At 44.5% G+C, this 22,573-nt stretch overlaps 1 protein-coding gene across 5 annotated transcripts in view; it reads right to left on the reverse strand.

The window, feature by feature from the left end:
- Positions 1 to 22,573, reverse strand: part of DIP2C (disco interacting protein 2 homolog C) — an 851,589-nt gene that overhangs the window by 197,654 nt on the left and 631,362 nt on the right. For all 5 annotated transcript variants that reach the window (XM_029588529.1, XM_029588527.1, XM_029588528.1 and 2 more), the window contains exons 11-17: positions 19,459 to 19,582; positions 17,737 to 17,846; positions 16,877 to 16,979; positions 16,119 to 16,183; positions 11,507 to 11,600; positions 11,187 to 11,306; positions 7,345 to 7,459 (exon numbers count right to left, since the gene is read on the reverse strand). In XM_029588529.1, the coding sequence (XP_029444389.1) occupies positions 7,345 to 7,459; positions 11,187 to 11,306; positions 11,507 to 11,600; positions 16,119 to 16,183; positions 16,877 to 16,979; positions 17,737 to 17,846; positions 19,459 to 19,582 (731 nt within the window). The remainder of the gene's footprint in view (positions 1 to 7,344; positions 7,460 to 11,186; positions 11,307 to 11,506; positions 11,601 to 16,118; positions 16,184 to 16,876; positions 16,980 to 17,736; positions 17,847 to 19,458; positions 19,583 to 22,573) is intronic.

Raw genomic sequence — 22,573 nt, forward strand, 5'->3', positions numbered from 1 at the left:
ATTGGATAAAATTACTAGAGTAACATTCTCTTTGAATCCAACTTTAATTCCTCTTGGCCAAAATTTGAAGTCTTACTGATCGGATGATGCCAGATGCTCTATATTGATTGCCCATATGTTAGTGGCATATAGCATCTTATTGCTTTGCAGGGGAACTTTTCCTCCAAGCCACCTGTTTCCTTGTGGTTGCAAAATGTATGGCACATTTATACTATGGAATTATTGATTCATCAGGTGAGAGATTCCTATCCAAATGTCTCCAAGATCTGGAAACCATTCATAGATTTTGTAGAAAGTGTTGGGTTAAATTCATGTATGGGATGATTGTTTTTCCTGTTACTTTGGTCTGTCTTTCTTTTTTTTGGTCATTTATTCTCATGTTCTTTTCACTGCGTTTTTCTGTTGTTTTTGCAGTGAATCTTGGCATTGATCTTCCGTGTGGCTTTGTTTCCAATGGGGAAGGAAGTGCACCTACCTTTTTTTTTTCATTTTACCTTCTTGTTTACTTTCTTGGTATTGATTTTGTTGGGGTATTTGTTTAACTTGTTTATTTTTTCTGTCATTCTTGATGGGCACTGATTGTTTGACTATATACCCCTCTGTTTTGTATTCTGCGGTCAGCATAGAGGTCATCTTGTTAAATGATGATTTTCTGTTCATCTTTTGTTTTTATAAAACATGCTCAATAAAATGTGTGAAAAAATATTGATGAGTGTTTGCTGTTTGCTAGGAATCCTTTTACTGTCTACAAAGAAAGACTTTCGTTAATTCAGCATCAATTAGAAATGTCACAGCTTTCTTAGATGATTATAAGAATATAAGATTTGCCACACCGGGTCAGAGCAAAGGTCCATCAAAGCCCAGTATCCTGTTTCCAACAATGGCCAAGCAAAGTCACAAGTACCTGGCAGGATCCCAAGGGGTAAATAGATTCCAAGTTGCTTATCCCAAGAATAAGCAGTGGATGTCTGCAACACTACCTTAATAATGGTTAATGGACTTTTCCTCCAGGAACTTGACCAAACCTTTTTAAAATACAGCTACACTAATAGCTTTCACCACATCCTCTGACAAGGAATTCCAGAGCTTAATTATGCATTGAGTATAAAAAAAGATTTTGTCTTAATAGTTTTAAATGTATTTCCCAGTAACTTCATTGTGTGTCCTCTGGTCTTTGTACTTTTCAAAAGAGAAAACAACTTATTAATGTTGTTCCACTCATTATTATATAAACCTCTATCATATCTCCCCTCAGCCGTCTCTTCTCCAAGCTGAAGAATCCTAACCTCTTTAGCCTTTCTTCATATGGGACTTGTTCCATCCCTTTATTATTTTGGTCGCCTTTCTCTGTACCTTTTCTAATTCCTCTATATCTTTTTTGAGATGTGGTGACCAGAAGTACACAATACTCAAGATGAGCTCGTACCATGAAGAGAATCAGAGGTATTATGATATTCTCTATTTTATTCTCCGTTCCCTTCCTAATAATCCTTAGCATTCCATCAGGTTGATGCAATATAGTGTGCTCAGGCTAGTGCACCGGGCAACACTCTATTAGACGCGTGTTTCTGATGCACTAAAATAACCCCCAACACGTCCAAAATGCGCATCTAATCGAGCACATAACTAATAGCGCTTATCACATACAAATTCCATGTAGATGAGGCTATTAGCTATAACCCCGCAATGCGAAAAATCGCCACGCGGCCAAGGCGCCCATTTTAATGTGGCAAATTTAATGCCTGCCCAGTAGCTGGCATTAAAGCATGTGGCACTTAAGGGCTCGCTGAACCCCCCCCCCCAATCCTGCTTTTCTGCGATTCCTCCTATTTGTATTGTTGTAAAACTAAGTAGGAGGAACCACAGAATTCAGAATCATGCTGCGCTCAAGGGATCAACAAAAAGAAATCCTGCTATCTGGCCCAACTGGAACACCTGCCAGCAGTAAGGGAAGGAGTGAATAAATCAATATTAAGGGTTGGGCACTTAATAGTAATTTATTCACTCCTTCACTTACTGCTGATTATTCCATTCACTGCCACATGTCAGTGAAAGGACCAATCCCCTTTCAGAAGGCTGTCCTGAAAGGGGATTGGTCCTTTCACTGACAAGTGTCAGTGAAAAGGACTAGTCGGAAACAGCTCTGCAGGGGTGGGGAGGGAGCACTAGCCAGGTGTTGTGGGTACACAGCCATGTCTTCTAGGCACCCAATGCAGAGCCCTAGGGATGCACAAATTACCCATTGCGCATCACTTTTAGCGCAGCACCTCATTTGCCTATTGCATTGAGCACCCATGAAAGGTAGATGCGTGCACGTTCAAAAAACGTGCACCCAGTTTGGATGCACTTTTTTTTACGTTGCTGCTGCACACTGAGCAGAAGATTTCAATATATTTTCAACAATGACACCTAGATCTTTTTCCTGAGTGGTGACTCCTAATATGGAACCTTGCATTATGTAGCTATAATTTGGGTTACTCTTCCCTACGTGCATCACTTTACATTTGTCCACATTAAATTTCATTTTCCATTTGCATGACCAGTCTTCCAGTTTTGCAATGTCCGCTTACAATTTCTCACAATCATCTTGAGATTTAACAACTTTGAATAATTTGTGTCATCAGCAAATTTGATCACCTCATTTGTTGTTCCCATTTCCAAGTCATTTATAAATATATTAAAAAGCAGTGGTTCCAGAACAGATCCCTGGGGCACTCCACTATTCACCTTTTTCCATTGGGAAAATTTAGAATTTAGCCCTACTCTCTGTTTTCTATCTTTTAACCAGTTGGCAATCTATAATAGTCCTTACAAAATAAATCTGGGGACAATTTAATCTTTTTAGTAGATTTTTTTTATTTCTTATATGTATTTGAATAATATATTATACTGTATTTATTGTATTACATACTTACTGTATTTCTATTTATGTGATGCAAACAGCTTTGGGTTAAACTTTAAGGACAGCAATCTAGAAATATAATTCAATATAATATTTTAGGAGTAAACTAATGGTTAGAACAGCAGGGTGAGAACTGGGGAAGCCAGAATTCAAAACTCAGTTCTCCCACTGACATGCCTTGTGATCTTGGGCAAGTCACTTTACCCTCTCTTGCCTCAGGTATAAATTTAGATTATAAGCCCTCTGGGGCAGGGAAAAATGTATTATACCTTAATATAACTCTCCTTGAAGTACCAATGAAAAGGCCCAAAATAAATCTAAATAAATATGTTATATCATCTGCATGTAAATGTTGTTCTGAAGATGGCCATTTGGCATTTCCATAAAGCCATATAGAAAATCTAATCTGACTAATTCAAGTCACAGAATACAACGAGACAAATGTCACAGTAATATTCAGGACCAGAAAAAAAACAAAATCCCACTGCTTTGCATGCTGGGATGGAGAATGTAATGAACTACAATTTTGGTTATGAGCAATTGCATGCGAGGCAGAGCCAGATAGTAATATCACGTTCTAAACAGAGCACTAGGCATTTCTTCAAATCCCCTGAGGTTTTGCTATCTATTTATCTTCCAGAACAGCCGAGGCTTAAATTCATTGCTAGTTCTTCGCACTCCTTGTGCATGTCATGAGATGTCTGTTAATTTGGAGCATTAGATGGGCCTGACTCAATCAAGGGCTTAAAAACCTGCTCCGATCAATTTCAATTAAAGGCCATTCAAAGACGTATCTGAAATGCCATCGTCATCTAGCAGCCTGTGTGAAGGTGAACCGAAGGAAGGTTAGGCAAAGCCAGATATCTGGCTCTTGTGCTGATCGCCATTTCCGTTCTTTAGAAATACATTTCTGTCTGTACCACGAAAAGAGGAGAAAATGTGTTTCTGCGAGAAAAGCATCCAGGCTACTACATTCCATAACTAGTAAGGGAACACAGATAGCACTGTCTTAGAAAAATGTGGTTTTATAATATTAACAGTGCTAAGCTTTCCAGATGTTTTTTTTTTTTTTTAACCCAGGAGCTTCCTCCCACCCCTTTATACTTCCTGGTCAATCAGAGAAGGCCTGTGCTGGGCTAAGGTGACAAGGTCCTTCATTTGCAACCATCCCATTATTTTATATCCTCTTCCAGTTTACTTTAGTTTAGTCACAATAAGGATAGTCCTGGCCTGAAGACATCTTGCCATCATGGTCCCTAAATCTGGCCACAAGGTGCCACAGCTGTGCAATGACGACTTTCCCCCGCCCCTCTCCCAATTCTCCACCCAGATGCTGTGAACACTGCCTTCATAGCATCCCCAGCCAAAATTGACCAGGGCAGCCAGGAATTGAGTGAGCAGAACTATCACTGAGCTACAGTGCTGGCCCCTAGGGATGTGCATTCGTTTTAAACCAATTTGCAAACCGCCATGTACAAGGGGCAATTCGTTTCATTTGGGAGGCTATGAAACAAATTCAGGAGCCCCCTTTGAATTAAATGAATCTTATTCGTTTAATTGGTTTAAAACTTTTGGGTGGGCCTAGGATTAGGCCAGAGGCCAAAGCCTTGCCTAGGGCACAGGCTGAGGCCCAAAGCAAGGGTCACAGCCTATGCCTGTGCATGACACCGGGAGGCTAGGCCCAGGCTGATGCTAGGGCCTCAGCAGAGACCTGAGCAAACGCTCAGAATCTCCTGAAAAATTACTTACCTGATCCTTCGGGTATCCAAAGCACAGCCCAGCCGGGTCCCAATGCCTGAGCCTCAGCCTAGTCCAGGTCCTGATGTCTGGGCCTAAGCCAGGACCTGGACCCAAGCTTGACACTGCGGCTTGGCCCAGAGGCTGGGTCTTGACACTGAGGCCTTGGCCTGGAACCAGGCTTGATGCCGGGGCCTGGCCTGGAGGCTAAGCCTAGAGCCCAGACCTCAGAAGTCCTCTTCTTAGGTCTTCTCTCTTCTAGGCCAAGGCATCAGGACCAGGCCTCCAAGCCTCGGCCTAGCAGAGAGCCTAGGCCAAGGTTGTGGTGACCTACACAAGGTCGAGGCTTCAAACCTGGGCTAGGCCTCGCCAGCAGATCCCCACCAGACTGGGTAATGGGGGCCAGGGGGGATTTTGGCCCTGGCATTTTTCCGAGGAGGGGATGGGTGGTGGGGCAGGAGTCTCTGTTTCCTTTTTACTTTTGTTTTTGAGGTGTTTTTTTTAAATGTTTGATTTGTTTTTTTTAAACAAAAGAAATGAATCAAACGTTCTTATAAGGACAGATTGAAGATCTTAAATATGTATACCATGGAAGAGAGGAGGTGCAGGGGGGATATGATACAGACCATCAGATACCTGAAAGGTTTTAATTATGCATAATCGACAAACCTTTTCCAGTGGATAGAACTAAGGGGCATGCAATGAAACTCCAGGGAGGACGACTCAGAACCAACGTCAGGAAATATTTCTTCACGGAGAGGGTGGTGGGTGTCTGGAAAGCCCTTCCGAAGAAGGTGGTGAAGACTAAATCAGTGAAATATTTCAAAGGGACATGGGATAAACATTGTGGATCCCTAAAGGTTAGAGGATGGAAATGAAGAAAAGACTGCATGGAGGTAACTTGCTGGTGTGGTGGTTACTACCTTTAACCAATAAGCCTGATACTTCTGATGCAACTCCAACACTGCTCTCTGCTTCAATGGCAGGGAGGCAAGAGGAAAAGGGGAATTAGATAGAAGATGGAAACAAAGACAAGAGTGCATGGGGGTACTACCCTTAACCAATAAGCCTTCATACTGTTGATGCAACTCCATCATTCTCTCTGCTTTAACAGCAAGAGGTGATGGGGAATTGGACTTAAATAGCAACCAATAAGGCCCCTGGCTTGATGGTCTGGGAGGCTGCTATATATGGGGGGAATTGTAGGGAACAGCAGATGCTGTCTTGAGCTTGCTGGGCAGACTGGATGAACTTTTTTCTGCCGTCATATCTATGTTTCTATTCTATGAATTGAAATTCGTGGGGGGGAAACCTCCCGAAAATAAACCGAAAAACAAAATACATTTTTTTACCCCTGTACATCCCTACTGGCCACAGCTATCTATCTTCATATTCCTAAATCTATTATGGGTAGTTTTATTGTACTGCAAATGCTTTTTGAGCCAAGGCAACCCATTCTAACAATTGTTTTATTTTAAATAATGTATTGTCCCCAGTCAATTTTTAATTCTTACCCAAACAGCTACTATATGAACTTTATTGTAGAAATCATATATATTTTTTATATAGTATCCAACCTAGAGTGCCTTTGAAAAATTCTCGCTGTACAATATGAGAGAAGTTGAAATGATATACAGAACAGCAGCAGGGTCCCAACAGAGCAAGAGTAGCCTTGCAAGCTGCATGCAGTTCCCTGAGGCTCTTAGAATATATGTATCATCACCAGTGGACCGCATGGGCCAACAGGTGGAGTCTGTAGAGGAGGAGGAGGCGTCGGCATCAGAGGCAAAGTCAGAGTTCTGAATAGGCAGAAGGAAAAGACAATGGCAGAGGAGGTGGTGTCATGGGCTGCATCAGTGACCCAACTGGGCTGAAAGGAGGAGGCATTTGGCCCATGTAGTCTACAGGGAGAAGGAAGGGATGTCAGTGGAGGAGGCAGCAGAGTTACAAGTAGTGTCAACAGCCCATACGGGCCAAAGGGAGAAGGTGTCAGACTGCGGCCTGCACAGGACAAAGGAAGGACAGGTGCTACTTACTGAAAGGGAGAAACTAAGGGGGAAAAGGGGGACTTGGAGATGGAGTGGGGCTAAGAGAGAGAGAGCCTGGTGGGACGAGGAGGAGTTTGAGACGGAGGGATATGACGTGACAATATAAAGATATAAAACTATTTCCCACAAGTGCAATGAAAACTTAACTACAAAGTTCTACAATAAACCATAATTCTAACTGCACGGTATTCTATAGATGAACTTTACTATGGAAAAGCAGCTGAAAGAAAAACATTCCAAACTGTTTCTTCATTCTTTTAATACAGACCAGTCTGTATCAAAGGGACTGCTGGCCCTATAAGATTGTACATCCATTCTTCATTCCACTAGCTCCCAGAGAAATAAGGCTCGGCTACTATTCCACGATCAGTAAAGCTTATTACCACTATATTGAATAAACTTATCCTGTACCTTTTTACAATAAATATTTTGATTTTGTGCATTTGGTACCTATGGGAAAAATACAAACTCAGGCCTTGTTTGGGAAAATCCTGGCTAGTTTTACTACTGTACAATGAATATTAAAATACTTTGAGAAGTTTCTCCTTTTGATATACAATTTAGATTGAAAAATGTTTGCTTTCATTTCTTTAGATTGATTAAAACAGTCTTTTTTTTTTTTTTTTTTTTTAAGTAATACATAACTGAATACAGTACCTTCTTATAGCCACAGTGAGAGCCTCTGGTGAACTAGCACAAGGACAAATGACCTCCTGCCTTAGGCCTTTACTTTGGAAGACGTTAAGAAATGCATCACAAGAAGAAATGGACCCTGGAGTAAATCAAAGCAGAGAATTCAATCTATCAGTTGGAGTAACTGTCTTCATTTTCACAAGAATGCTTTTGTGATAAAGTCAAATTGTTACATTGCCCATCATGTACGGCAGGGTGTTGCCAAGACAATTTAGGTAGAAGCTAATTGACATCTTACCACAATGCTACCTAACTGTCAGGTCGATACAGTAACGTTGAGTTAAAGATTCCCGGTCTGTAACGTGCTGGGAGCGCACAATACAGACGAGTAAGGCCATCCAGCGATACAGTCTCCAGTTTCACGCGTCCTTAGCGCTTCCTAAACCCTTTCCTAAACCCTTTCCGCACCCAGCATGTAAATGAACGAAAAAGCTGTATAATGAAGGAATTAGCTATTCCCCTCCGATACTGTAACGGGCGCTGATATTATCTCCTCCGTAACCCGCTGTTCTGCCGCGGCCTTAACCTGCTAGTTTACCGCCTCCCCCTAGTAGGAGTTAGTGTAGTGTAGTGTAAAAACATTGCTTACCCGCCCTGGTCCCGTCCGGTCTCCTGCAGCCCCGTCCGGTCCCCTCCTCCCGAAGCAAAAAAAAACCAAACGAAAAAGTAGCAAGGCTCGGGCCTGCTATGGTAAGTGTAAAAAGTGTAAAAAGTGTTAAAAACAAAAAACCTGTGTGTTATATAAAAAAATAAAACAATTTTAAATACCTGTCGGAGGGCCGTGGGTCCAGGCGGCCGGTGGGCGGCGGGCAGCCATCAGCGGCATCCGGTAGTCCCTTCTCCCTTCCTCCCCTGCCTGGATGAGCGCCAAAATCGCACGGGCGGGTCGGCAGCGGGGGGGGGGGGCGGCAGCGGGGGGGCGGCAGCAGGATCCGGGAGCGGCGGGTAGGCAGCAGCGGGGTCCGGGGGGGCAGCGGCAGCGGGGTCGCAGCAGCAGCAGGATCCAGGGGCGGCAGCGAGATCCGGGGAGCGAGTAGCGGCAGCGTGTCGTGACGTCACGTCTTCAGCGGCCAATTGCACGATTTTCCCGTGCAGGCGGCCATCTTTACTTTGCCACCTAGCTGCCTACCCGATCGAACATGCTGCCGCTGCTGGCTCCCCGGATCTCACTGCCACCCCCGGACCCCGCTGCCGCTGCCCCCCTGGACCCCGTTGCCGCTGCCCCCCCAGACCCCGCTGCCGCCTACCCGCCGCTCCCGGATCCTGCTGCCGCCCCCCCCCCCCCCGCCCCCGCCCCCCCCCCCGCTGCCGACCCGCCCGTGCGATTTTGGCGCTCATCCAGGCAGGGGAGGGAGGGAGGAAGGGAGAAGGGACTACCGGATGCCGCTGATGGCTGCCCGCCGCCCACCGGCCGCCTGGACCCACGGCCCTCCGACAGGTATTTAAAATTGTTTTATTTTTTTATATAACACACAGGTTTTTTGTTTTTTACACTTTTTTACACTTCCTGGTGCCTGTCATTTCAAATGTCATTTGAAATGACAGGTACCAGCGCACCCAGGTTACTGTATAGGCGCTGTTACAGCGCCTATACAGTAAAATGGGTTGCGCGGGCATAACCCTTCCCTAACGCTTCACAGCCGCGGCATGCATTTGCATGCGATTAGAGGAGACAACTGTAGTTGTTTTTTTGTGTTAGTTTTTTATTATGTATGTAAATTTTTGTATATCGCTTAGACCTAACAGTGTAAAGCGATCAATAAATTTTATAAATGAAATGAAATGAAAATGAGAGTATCGGGGAGTTAGTGAAGAGAACTGTGCGTGCGGGGACACTGCCGCACTGTTTCGAGCCGTGTGTACTGCGGGATAATAAATCACTCAGCTGCACTTCTCAAAACAGCCACTAGTCAGGAAGCCAAAATCTGTAGTGCACATCACACTTCTGTCTCTTCCTAAAATACAATTTAAAGGAGTGAGGACAGGGTCGCAGAAAAAAGTCAATGGGCCTGCCCACCGATTCGGTGGCATACTCGTCTGCCGAGCAAGAGATTCAAGCTCAATTCACTAGTCCAGCTTCCTGTTTCTCAGACTAGCAGAGCTGAGGGGGTGCTGCGGAGGCAGCTCTCACAGCCCCCCGAGGGAGAGAGAGCCTCAGCCATCACTTAACAGTGATCTCTAATGGCCAGCTGCAGCGTTCCAGAAGAAGCTGCTAACCAAGGCCTCAGCCAAAGACTATCGCTGAAATGAGATTACATTGGGTTTAATTAATCACCTTTCCAAATCCAAGCTCAAGGCAAGTTATACTCAGGAATGTATTTCCCTGCCCCAGAAGGATTACAATATTAAATCTGTACCTGAGGCAAGAGAAGGTGATGCGACTTGCCCAAGGTGACAAGAAGCATCAGTGGGAGCAGTGGGATTTGAACTCCGGTTTCTCTGGTTCGCACTCTGTAACTCAAATCACTAACGGGCCGATACAGTACAGTGCGCTCCGGCAGAGCGCACTGTTAACCCGCGTTTGGACGCGCGTTTTCGACGCGCTAGCTTTACCCCTTATTCAGTAAGGGGTAATAGCACGTCGAAAACGCGCGGTCAACCCCCCCCCCCCCCAAAAAAAAACTAATAGCGCCCGCAACATGCAAATGTATGTTGCGGGCGCTATTAGTTATTCCCACGCGATTCAGTAAGTAAAATCCAAGCCGCACATTTTACTTTCAGAAATTACCGCCTACCCAAGGGCTGGCGGTAATTTCTGCCGGCACCGGGAAAGTGTACAGAAAAGCAGAAAAAACTGCTTTTCTGTACACCCTCCGACTTAATATTATAGCGATATTAAGTCAGAGGTCCCAAAAGTAAAAAATAATTAAAAATTTAAAAAAAAACTTAAATTGGCCGGTCAGAGATGCTCAATTATTCCGGCTTCTGTTTTCCGAACCCTTAGCTGTCAGCGGGTTCGAGAACCGACGCCGGTAAAATTGAGCGTCGGCTGTCAAACCCGCTGAAAGCCGCCGCTCCTGTCAAAAAGCGGGTGAGCGCCCAGGAGAGTGGCCTGTGCGCTCGCCCGCTCTCCCGCGTTTCCTTCTGTATCGGCCTGTAACAGGGTAGGGTTAATCTCTAGGTAGCTGAGAATGAAGACTTATGGCGCTACAGCCCGGTGGTTCTTACCCAGTCCTTGTGGACCCCGGGCCAGATGTGGGCATAGGCAATATAGGTAACTGCCTAGGGCACCAAATACCCTAGCCAAAGAGGGGACTGTGGCTACCTGCCTTAGGACCATGTGCTGACCCAGCCTCAAAGGGGTGATGCTCTAGCACTCTGCCTATGGGTGCTAAATTTTAAAATCCGGCCCTGCGTGGACTACCTGGCCAGTCTGGTTTTTAAGATATCTCGATGAATGTAAAGGAGATATATTTGCATACAGTGGGAGAGCAATGCATGCAAATATATCTCAGGCATATTTATTAGGAATATCCTGAATACCAAACTGATCAGCTGATCTCCAAGTCCCAGGATGAGGATCACTGCTGTAGATGCACGATAAGCCAGTAACGACTGAGCTTGAACACCAGAAGAAGAAGGCAAAACTGCTAGGCAAAGAGAATTTATTTTGGTTTCAACAGATAGCTTTCTTTTTTTGCAACAGATAAATCTCAGATGTTTAGCACGTTTAATGACCTTTTCATTTGCTGAAATGTAAAGCATTAGTAAGGCTTTTTCAGTCCCTAGCATTAAGTTAATCTACAATGCTTTAGTGCTTCTGCTTCTCCATTTATATTGGAAACAACAACAACTGTGGCACTTACAAGGGTTCGCTCCGTCAGCCACTATCAGCATACGCAGCGAGGAGAGGTTGATGTCTCTCTGGTCTCGATGCGCCACCAGCGCCCAGTGCATGTCTCTGGACTTCACACAAGCCACTTTTGCTAAAAAAAACAAACAAAAAAACACAAAGATGGGGGAGCACATTGGCATAAACAATTTTATCGAAGCGCCTGCATGAACGAGACAGAAGGAATTCCACAATTAATTCAGAAAAGAAACCATTGCTTAAGGATGCCAAACACACACACAAAAATAATTCTATTAGTCACCGCATGCTGCTCAGAAAGCATTTGACCCTTACCTTTGTACTGGCAAACTTTCTGTATCCATGAGAGGGGATTTACTTTCATTAAGGAATACGGGATGCTTATGACATGCATCATGTTCATGACGCTCTGAAAGCAAAGCACAACAAAGAGAGCTTTTCACCAATGCATGCCCATCGTCTCCGTCTGCTTAACAAATCTTGGCTTTTACGGAGGACCTTTATTGCTTAGGATCTATTTGTGGTTATTTACTTACTACATCAGTGTATGTGCTATTTATACCATCTAAGAATTTTTAAATAAACAAACCACAAGTATTTATAATCCTTACTCTGAACTTGCCACTCCAATACTTCTGAGAGTAATAGCAAAATAGAACAACGATCCCATTCTCTGTTCACTTTCTTATGCAGTAAAGGCCTGACTGAAAAAAAACCTTGCGCGCAAAAAAATTGGGGTTACGCGTGTGGCCTTTGAAGATGCGCATAACCCCCGTTATGCGCCGAAGTGCCAGGCCCAGTTAAAGGGGTGGTCCGGGAAGGGGCGGTCTGGCCGGTACAGCGGCCATTTGCCAATGTACCGGGGAAGGGCATCCAGGCGCGCGCAAGTTGATCCTGCTCCGTTGGAGAAGCAAGAAACAAAATAACATCCACAGGTAGGAGAAAGAGTTTAGAAGGTGGGGAGGAGAGAGGAAAGGGAGGTTAGGGTAGGGGCGGGTAGGGAACTAGGGAAGCCCGCGATGCATCACTGCGCGAATTTGCAAAATTTTACCACCCCTTGCGCAAGCAGATTATAAAATCCAGCATGCGGCCCGCTGATTTTATAACATGGGCACGCCGGCGCCCGCATGTTATACAATCGGTGCATCCATGTGCGCGTGCCGTTAGTGCTCAAACAGTTTACAAATTCTTTTGAACTGCAGATCAAAGTGTCCATCTTCAGCCAGCGCAGAGAACCTTTAAAACCGGCAAGAAGCCGATTTCAAATGTACCGTGAGAAAATTAAATGATGTAACGCACCGCAGCCACATTCACCTCCAAGGTTTAGCACTCAATGCTACATCCTACCACGCACTGAAAGGAGTCGCTTGCTCGTATTACACAGATCACCCTGGCCTGTTCAGCCTATGGAAATCATATTTTCCTGAAAATGGGAAGAACTAAACTTTTACAAATTTTTTTTTTTTTGGGCACAAGTAGGTATAAGCATGAGTGCCTTATGCACGTGGAGGTGCACACGAATACATTTAAAGCAAGAAATCCGAATACTGGGTCACCGACATTCCTGTCAAATCCCAGGTGCTGCCTGCAGGGTGTGAAAAATAAACATTGCTCTGCGGCTTGTATGTGGAAATGCGAGACCTGAGACGGGAAGCCAAATTTAGAGCATTCCTTTTCTGCCAGAAGGGTAATCAGCACTGCTGCTAAGCAACCTGCGGGTACCTGATGGGAACCAAGCAGAGATGAAAGGATTCTCAATGATTTAAGCTGCACCTAAGCGGGGCGGGGAAGAAAAGAACGCGAGGACTGCCCCTGTTCCTGAACATGTCAGCAGTCTGGTATAGCTGGTGTTTAAGATCCAATGGGCCCTATCTGATGGTCCCTGGAAGCCTGTTGATAAGACTGCAAAACGATGCTCCCGACCTGTGGCAACCTTTTTTTTTTTGTATTTTCCCTGGAGTGTTTCCTACTTGTGTGCCTCTCACTGAAGTTTCCTTTTGTACCTCAGATGGCACAGATGGGCTTATCAAGGTACCGTGTAAAGGGTATTCCCGAGGTCCTTGGTTTTCTACAGCATTCTGTGACAATGATGAGAAACCTAAGCAGCAAAGCTTTTGCAACTCTGCTGAATATTTTTCAATTATTTGCATGCTATTTTGCACCACTTGATATGTACCAAAAGCCAATTCTTATGGAAAATATCACCATTTAATATTAAACTAAAATAGTTTATCATTATCAATGTTTGCATGCCTATTGACCATTTTTGGTTCTATTTCATTTCTGTTTACTGGGTTTTTTTTTAGTTTTTCTCTCTATTTTCCGTGTTAATTCACTCTATCTTCGAGTCTCTCAGTCCCAGCTTACATGCTCTAGCTTCTAAACAGCTCTGTCCTCCCAAAGTCAGCCAAGTACTCCAGGGTTGTCACTAAAAATGTTTTCCTCTCTCCGCACACTCTGCTCCTGGTTTCTCTGAGAATCACCAACTCAGCCTCTCTCCACCTTCTTACAGTTTCTTTCCTCGTCCTTCATAACCCTATCTGAGGAGGCCGGAGTCGCATAATGTGGCCATTGAGCCCTGAAACCTGTAGTCATCAAAAATTCAAAAGGCAAAAGCTGATTAATGTCCTTCCATTTTCAAGGTGATGTGAGAATGGACAGTAAAAGAAACAGGAGAGTTCCCAATCAGAGCCCCTAGGATGGGGAAATAAAGGGAAGTGGATGATACAGAGGGGATATAAACTGGGCAAGAAGGGAGAAATACAGAAGCTTCAAAAACTCACCCACCACTCCCAAACTGAAGCAATCTGAACTGTGGGTGCAAGGACAAGGTGGGTTTGTCACTTCAGCGGGGTTTCATCAGCAAAACAGGGTTAAGGTGATAAAATAATGTGGCTGAGGTGCCAGTAGATGATATGGGGGGAAGGGGAGAGTACAGGTAGAGAGGGTACATGGGTTGGTTTTTGGTGCACACTGGAATTCATCCAGTAGCCATTATGGAGCCTGGGCTGTCTGAGATTCACAATGGAAATGGTTGCTCAGAAACTAATAGAGAGACCTGGGTGAGTTAACAGTTAATAGTGGGTTCAGGTTCCCATAGGGAGCACCTGGGCTGGTTCTTGTTTAAAAAAACAAAAAAAAAAACCCCAGAAGTGAGGCTGAGGTATCCAGGACAGTATAGCTGGTGTCATTACACCGTAGCATTCATAGGGCCTGATTTTCAAAAGCATTTACACGTTTAAAACTGGGTTTTACATATGTAAATGTACTTTATGCGTCTATTTGGGCTTTTTAAAATTGCTACAATATATGCCATTGAATTGTGAATAGATTTTACCTGCGTTAAATGCACTTTACATGAGTAAATGGCTTTTGAAAATTGCTATGATAGTATGTTACATTTACATGCATAAAACCTCTGAAAATTCAACTGATTGTTCACAGAGCCCAATATAAGAACATGAAAAGTGCCATGCTGGGTCAGACCACAGTCCATCGAGACCAGCATCCTGTCTCCAACAGTGGCCAGTCCGGCTCACAAGTAGCTGATGTATTTCTTGTACTTCTCTCCCAGAGATAAGCTCCGGCTTTCCCAAGTCTACCTGGCTCATAACTATTAAAGAGCCCTAATAAGGACTTTCTCAATAAGGGAGCTTTTACAGCCCCTTTATCATTGTTGTTGCCCTTCTCTGTACCTTTTCTATATCCGCTATGGCAGGGGTGGCCAACACCAGTACTCAAGAGCCACAAATAAGCCTGGTTTTCTGGATATCCACAATGAGTATGCATGAGAGAGATTTGCATTCAGTGGGAAACACCCTCACCTGAACATCCTGATCAAGGCTGGACAAATCATCGTAGCCAGATCCAACCAATGGCCTGAGAGACATGCACAGCCTTGTTGAGGGCTAAGAATGCTATAAAAGACGGAGTCTGAAATTAAAACTCTGGCACACCGAGCCCCAATGCTCATGAGAACAGAAGGAGTGCAGAGGCGGACCCTAGTCCCAGGATGGACCACTGGCCACGGTACAGGGACACCTCGCTTCAGGAGTAGGAAGTGGGAGGGAAACTGTGGTCAATCAGTTACATGGTAAGGGGAACCCTTGCACCGATACATTATAAACCAATAATAAAGGCAGCGTGAGTGTGTGTGCTGCCCGGTGGTAGACACACTGCCCGTCGACCTGCTCTCCAGGCAGGCTTCACCGCAGGGCACGCGATTTAGACACTTAACGCACAACAGGTAGGTGCCCAAACTGCTTCCATGATTAGAGCTTCCCGTAACAGCAGCGTGAAGATTCGGGAGCACTTGCTGCAGTCGAGCAATCCTGGCTTAACTGGGGCAAATGAACTGGAAATACACAGAGATGCACCAGCACACTGTGCTATACACACTGAACAAATCTTTAACACCCATAACAGCGAGTTGTAAAATGGAAGAGTTTTTTCAGAAGCAGTTGGTTATATTAACAAAAAAAACCCCCAAAGTGATCTCATTACGATGTAAAAAGAGAGATTTATTTTGCTTCATATGCGAGAATACAGTAAAACAATGAGAAGGGATAAAAGGAAAAAAAGCCAAGTGAGTGTAAATGTGCACACACTCCCCCTCTCACCCTGCAAAAAAAAAAATCATTCGATGACAGCAGTTGCAGCTTCGAGAGGATCTAACACAACTGAGCACACACAGCCACCGAGTCACCTTGTGGCACGTACACAGCGCAAGTTTCCAGAGCGAAACCGGATGGAAATCTAAGATTTTCAGCAAGTAACTGATTTCCATAAAGGGCAAGTCATAGCAGCAGTGCAGGTCTACATCAACAGCCAGGAACCACATCTGTCCTATTACACAAACACATCCTGCGGTAATCGCCAAATAAGTATGTGCACGAAAATAATACTAATAAAAAAATACACAACTTACCGTAAGAATCCCATGCCAGAGGCCAACGTCCTTCTTAAAATCTAATACATTCACAATGGTTTCCGCTGACCAAGAAAAAACATAAAACTAAAATTAGGGGTATACACACACAGATAGGAACTCAATGAGAAATTGGAAAGGCGGGCTGTAAATTTGATAAACAAACAATCCACCCCCTCCCAAACAAACGTAATGCTGCCACAGCTGTGTGCCGTATCTCATGGCACGAGGACGTACCCTCCAGACTGAACCACTACAATGGGCAGAAGCTCAGCACATTACTCTGGGTTAGTCATGCAGGAGCTCGGCAGTAAAGGCACAAAAGGATGTGAACTAATGTTCAGTGAACGCAGACCACACAAGCCAGGCGTCTGATGCATAACATCAGACAAATGAGCACAAAGGGCCGCAGCATCCTTCCTGGAAAGCTGGGGTAACTATTCTAAAATGGATCTATAACGGGTGGTGTTTAGAAAGAAAAAAAAAAAAAAAGTTTGTCAGCATTTTTGTCTGTGTTTCGACAAGACTTAAAAGCCTGAATTCCACAGCAGGGCTAACTGATGTTATGGGGATATGGAAGGACAGCGGTACTACAGTGCTATCCTGGTCAAGCTTCAAAAACCCATCAAGCAGCTTAAACAGAATATATCTACCCATGCAGGCACATAGGTGGGATAAATTCTGTCACAAAAAAATATTCAGCCCAGTCCCGGAAACATTCTCACGCTATAATGCAGAAACGGGGGATGGCATTTTACCTTCTGTGTACGCACATGCCTGGGTAAGAGCTTGGCAATGCGTGAGCAGTGCAATTCTCGTCACAGTTACTCCCAGCACGCTGCCATCTTTACATGTTTTGTACTACAAAAGGACAGAAAAATCACTGTATGACAGAGCAAGCCCTCAACCCTGAAGTTACAAATAGCAGTACTCAAGTCACAGCTACTTAAAAGTAATCACAACAGAAGTTTTGCCTTGAACTTACTGGTATTAGTAATGAACAGGTCACCACAGCAGTGTGTGCTGTGTTAAAAGGCCATATTTAAATGTAGTATCTCTCGCAGCCTACAAATCTTAAGCAACAGTTCCATTTGACTGCATGCTACTTTAAAATCTCTGGGCCGGGATAGCCAACTCTAGTCCTCAAGAGCCACAAACAGGTCTGGTTTTTAGGATATCCACAATGATTATGCATGAGCTAGATTTGCATACAATGGAGGCAGTGCATAATAGGGATGTGCATTCGTTTCATCCATTTCATACGCTTCCTATACAAGCATGTAATATGAAACGTATGAAACATATGAAACGAATGCACATCTAATTGACATGTAATGGGAAACGTATGAAACGAATTAAACAAATTAAACGAATGCACATCCCTAGTGCATATTCACTGAGGTCAGCCTGACAAACAGACTTGTTTGTAAGCTCTTGAGGACCAAAGTTGGCACCCCTGCTCTAAGGCATAACATGATCATAGAAAAATACACTGAAGGCCACCAGAGGGGTCCTAAGAGTCTAGTTGGGTATCACAATTTTATATAAACTGAGGGACAGCAAAGTCAAGCTTAATCTTCTACATTTTACCCAGGTGCCCACAGCAATGGAAACTCACTTCAATGTAGGCAGTGTCACCGTTTGCATCCTTGATATGTGGAAACCAATCACGAGGCGGTTTAGAAAGATGCTTGGATTCTGTGACAAACCACAGCAGCTTCGGCCAACCTTAAGGAAATTCACATATACGCACACACACAGAGAAACACAAAAATCAGTCAGCCTGCGCTGATTAATAAACTGGCAGAAAATAATTCCTCAAGCCTACTTCCACCATTCTCTACACAGGTGCAGTGCACAACATCTGAAAGCTCACTAAAAACTTTGTTCATACCAGAAACTCATGCTTATTCCGACCTACTGAAAAGAGAGAGCCAACTCGTATCTGAACGTTTAATGAATATTCTCACTGGCTGCATGAGGGCTTCTTCTTTAAATTAAACTTGAACTACTCAAAGAATGGAGAAGATGATGGTGGAAGCAGCTGTTTTCCACTCATCCTAACCATCTGTTTCTGGAGGGTCTCGCCATGGGTGGTATACAGACTTGTCACTACCATTAATACAATTTGGGTCTTATTTTTAGTTCTTCTGTATGGTTAGACAGGACAGGGAGCCTCTGAATGGTTGATGACCCAGAAATGCAGCTATGTTTTGTTTTTTTTTCCAACATAAAACTAGTAGGGAGTAGCCTAAAGATTGAGCAACGAGGGGGGGAGGAGTTGGCGGGATTATTTTTCATAGATTCCTCTCACACTGCATCAATGAGAAAAGCTTTACAATTATTGGACTCACAAATCTGTTACAAGTGGAAACTAAAGAGGATGGCGTGCATAGTGGACCGGCCTGATAGCTCGGTTGGTAAGTCAGGTCTGGTGTCGGAAGGGACAGGGGCGCTGCTGCGGAGGTAGCGTTCACAGCCCCCTGCCTCAGGGGAAAAAGAACTGTGGAGGATGACATTTGGTGGCTGGATTCAAGGCCTATGATTGCAGGGTTCAACAAGGAGCCGGGACATAAAATTAGGGGAAAACAAATCTGCTGGTCTTTGTGACCCCAGGCAAGTCACTTTACCCTCCATTGCCTCACATACAAACTTAAATTGTAAGCCCTCTGGGGACAGGGAAATACCCACACTACCTGAATGTGATCTGCTCTGAAGTGGCAAAAAAGTGGAATATAAAATCAAATAAATAAATAAATAAATAAAAGCTCATAGTCACAGAGCCCACCCCTGGCTCAGGCTGAGCAGGAAGTACAAAGCAAGTGTTTAGTTTAATTGTAAATCAGAACTGTGTGGGAACTACTGATTTATAAAATAAGTAAAAATAAACAATTGTTTCTATTATTGAAAGCAATTTTTTTAAACAAATTTTTGTTGCTTTACATGTGCCTATAAAATGTTGTCCTGTTCTTTCAGGGGTGATAAAATGGTCGTGGTCGCCATTTGTTTAAAACTATGATGCAAAAAAAAAAACCATGTATGATGTGAAGCTGATTAAACTGCAGGCCAGAGGGACCTGAGGCTCACTAGGATACGCCAATCCTATTACTTCCATCTGCAATTCACAGCTTGCTGCACAACATAGGAAATAAAAGTAAAAATTCAGAAAGAGGCGCACAATAGTAATATTTTGTTCTTTTGCTGAAACTGAAGACATTTTACTTTGCATAGACATATATTTAAATTTCACTTGTAGCAAAGGGACTGGCTTCAAAAAGCCCCCAAATGTCTGAAAATAAAGCAAAATCAGATGAATAAGTTGTAGAGCACCGTGTCTTACCTTTAAACTGTGGTATCTCCCCAGTAGGGCTCTTAGGCAGTCCTTTATGGCAAGCATCACTAGTCAAGGCCACAGTAACCCCACAACTTCCTAGCAAGAAACCAATTTGCTGGCTCCCTGCGTCCTAAACAAATACAACAGAAGAAACATTAAAAAAAAAAAAAAACCAGAAAAGAGGAGTGTGCGAGCAAGAGAAATAGCAAATTTTTGTGGACAATGTACAACAGCATAGTGCAAGCAATGGTTTGTTTTTTTTTAAGGGGGGGGAGGATCAGCTTGCTCTCATTCATATAAGCATACATGTCATTTCAATTTCATATTGAAATAAGGTAGAATTTTTCAGGCAACAAAAGATCCCTGCACACAAATCCTATGTTTATCTTTCCCAAAACAAAGCAATAAAACTAGCAGGCTCATGAGAGAATAATTTATGAAAGCCAGGGTGGCTTCCACGTGACTGTTTTTACTGGTCAATCACAGCATATGCCCATGTTAGAGTCAGGTAATGACTTTTATTTACGGCTTTTTCCTCTCTTGCCCTTCGCAGTCTCTCTGCCCTCGCCCCTGTCACTCAGGCAGCCAGGTTATCACGTCCCTGGCATCAGCTCAGCCTCCATATCCCCCTCAAATATAATATGTATATAGCAGGCACTTTGGAGACTCCTAGGGCACATATGAGTTAGGAAGTTCATTTTCTCCCCTCTCACACTTGGGCCTATATTTTCTAAAACACTGCGGTGTCGTGAATCGCGCTGTGCAGGGGAGGGCGGGCCTGCAAAAGCGCCATCATAAAAGGTGGTGCTATTGGGCGCGAAATGGGCAGCAAAAAGGCTCCTTACCTTTTCGCCGTCCATCCCGACTCCTCCCGGGGCAGACGCCGCCCCAACTCCGCCCCTTTCCGCGTGCGCTAGCTTTAAAAAATGACCCCCCTTAGCCACGAAGGCACACCAATTAGTCTCCCGCCCGCTTTCCCCTCCACACATTTACCCCCTCTATTTATACAGTCATGTTATCATATATTATACTATTATCACTAGAAAATGTTATTTTGCCTTTCACAATCAATATTATCACTGTTAAATTTATGTTGCTGTTCTCAAATGTACAAACCTTGACTGTTATGGTGACTACTGTAAACCGATGTTATACCTGTAAACCGGAGTGAAGGCCGGTACCAAACTTCGGTGTATAAAAGCTCACAAATAAATAAATAAATAAAATAGAACTGAAGTCGTGCCTCGGCGCTGCTGGCAGGGCCGTTATGGGCCACCGCTGTGGCAGCAGCCAACTTCCCTCCCCCCATCTCTGTGGCGTGCCCAGGCCCAACCAGTCCAACCGGATAGTGGGGCTGAACCAGGATTGTCCTGCACGGCAGTGCCAGCCCAGGCCGCTTTCCGAGGAGGAAGCATTACCCACGGATAAACCATAACAAAACAAAGCCAGAAGGGCAAAGTTATCGCATCAGCATCATGAACTGTGCTCCTCAAAATAATTTTACCAACAGATGGCAGACTACAGCAAAGAAAAGGGGAGATGGAAAACAACTGAGAAATTCTTTGAAACAAGTTAATCTTGCACAAAGGTTTTATACTGGATGTATATTATTAGCCATTACAGAAGTGACTAGAATGTTAACATTTTCCATTCACAGAATTCTCTCATTATACAGACGTAAGCAGTTAAGCTCTATCTAGTACAGAAGAAATGTCCTGGAAAACGCGGCAATCTTAGCACCACCAATATAAGAATAATCAAATACCAAGAATCCGTTAATCTGCATGACAAGCAGTGCTTCTGGTACATCAAGCAATTCAGTATAACCAAGGCAACTGGTGTACTGTTGGCCATCAACACTGCCCAAGCATCATCATGGTATGTGTTATTGCTTTGATGAGCTAGCTATACATTTGTGGGGGGGGGGGGGGGAATTTACACAGACAAAGTTGATAAGTTCAGCAGTTCCGGGAACTACAGGCACGAGTTCAGCCCAATCACGGATTTCTGGCAGGCCAGGACCTAAGAAAACAGCATTTCCTGGTGGAATGGCTCTAGGTAGGCCAGGGTTATTCCTGCACCATGCTTGCGCTCTTGAAGGAACAGCAGCAGGAGAGGAGATGGGCCAGTCCTGGGAGCTTGCCTGCGGAAGCCGCACTGCCCAAAGAGAGAGAGAGAGAGAGAGAGAGAGAGAGAGAGATGGCGGCTGCATCAAGTCTGCGGAGGAAAAGCTAGAGCTAAAAGCAAAGGAATATCCGTCCGCCTGCCAGCGCAGCATTCAAAGCAGAGCTGGCAGGCGAGTCCTGCTTGGATGGGCAGTGCAAGTACACAGAGAGGGCGAGACAGGACTGCAGAAAAACTGCAGTGAACAGAGCTACAAAGCAGAGGTTACAGCTAGAGAGCGGAGAGCTGAACAGACACTGCGCTTTTCCACCGTCATTCACAGACAGGGAGAAAAAAAAAAAATCACCATCTGTGCCACAACCTAACATCTGCAGGTGTTTTGCCAGTAAATATCTAAGACTGCAAATTGTTTCCACAAGCCACTGGCTCTCTGATTTATCTTCAGTACACTCTGCAGGAGAAGCAGCCTTACAGCAGGGCTTCCCAAATTATTAGCCAAGGTGGCCCCATTTCAGCATTTGAAAATTCACAGCACCCCCGAGGAAGACCAAAACAAATTAGCAGAGATGCGGTGCCCACTCCAACCATCACTACACTCTCACCCCTTCCCGCACCGCAGCTGATCCTCTCTCTCAACTTCCAGAGGACTTCCTCTCTTAACCTTCTTCCTTCCAGCGCACACCTCTTCTCTCAAACTCTCTCTCTCTCCAGTTGATTCCCTCTTACATCCTCCTCCCTGCTGCTCTCACCTCCCTCTCACCCCCCCTTCAGCCCTTTTTGTATCCCTCTAGCTCAGGGGTGGGCAATTCCGGTCCTCGAGGGCCGCAAACCAGTCGGGTTTTCAGGATATCCCTAATGAATATGCATGAAAAGAGATCTTCATACAGCTGAGGCAGAGTGCATACAAATCTCTTTCATGCATATTCATTAGGGATATCCTGAAAACCTGACTGGTTTGTGGCCCTCGAGGACCGGAATTGTCCACCCCTGCTCTAGC

This window comes from Rhinatrema bivittatum, chromosome 2, assembly GCF_901001135.1.
Source record: "Rhinatrema bivittatum chromosome 2, aRhiBiv1.1, whole genome shotgun sequence".
NCBI lineage: Eukaryota > Metazoa > Chordata > Amphibia > Gymnophiona > Rhinatrematidae > Rhinatrema > Rhinatrema bivittatum.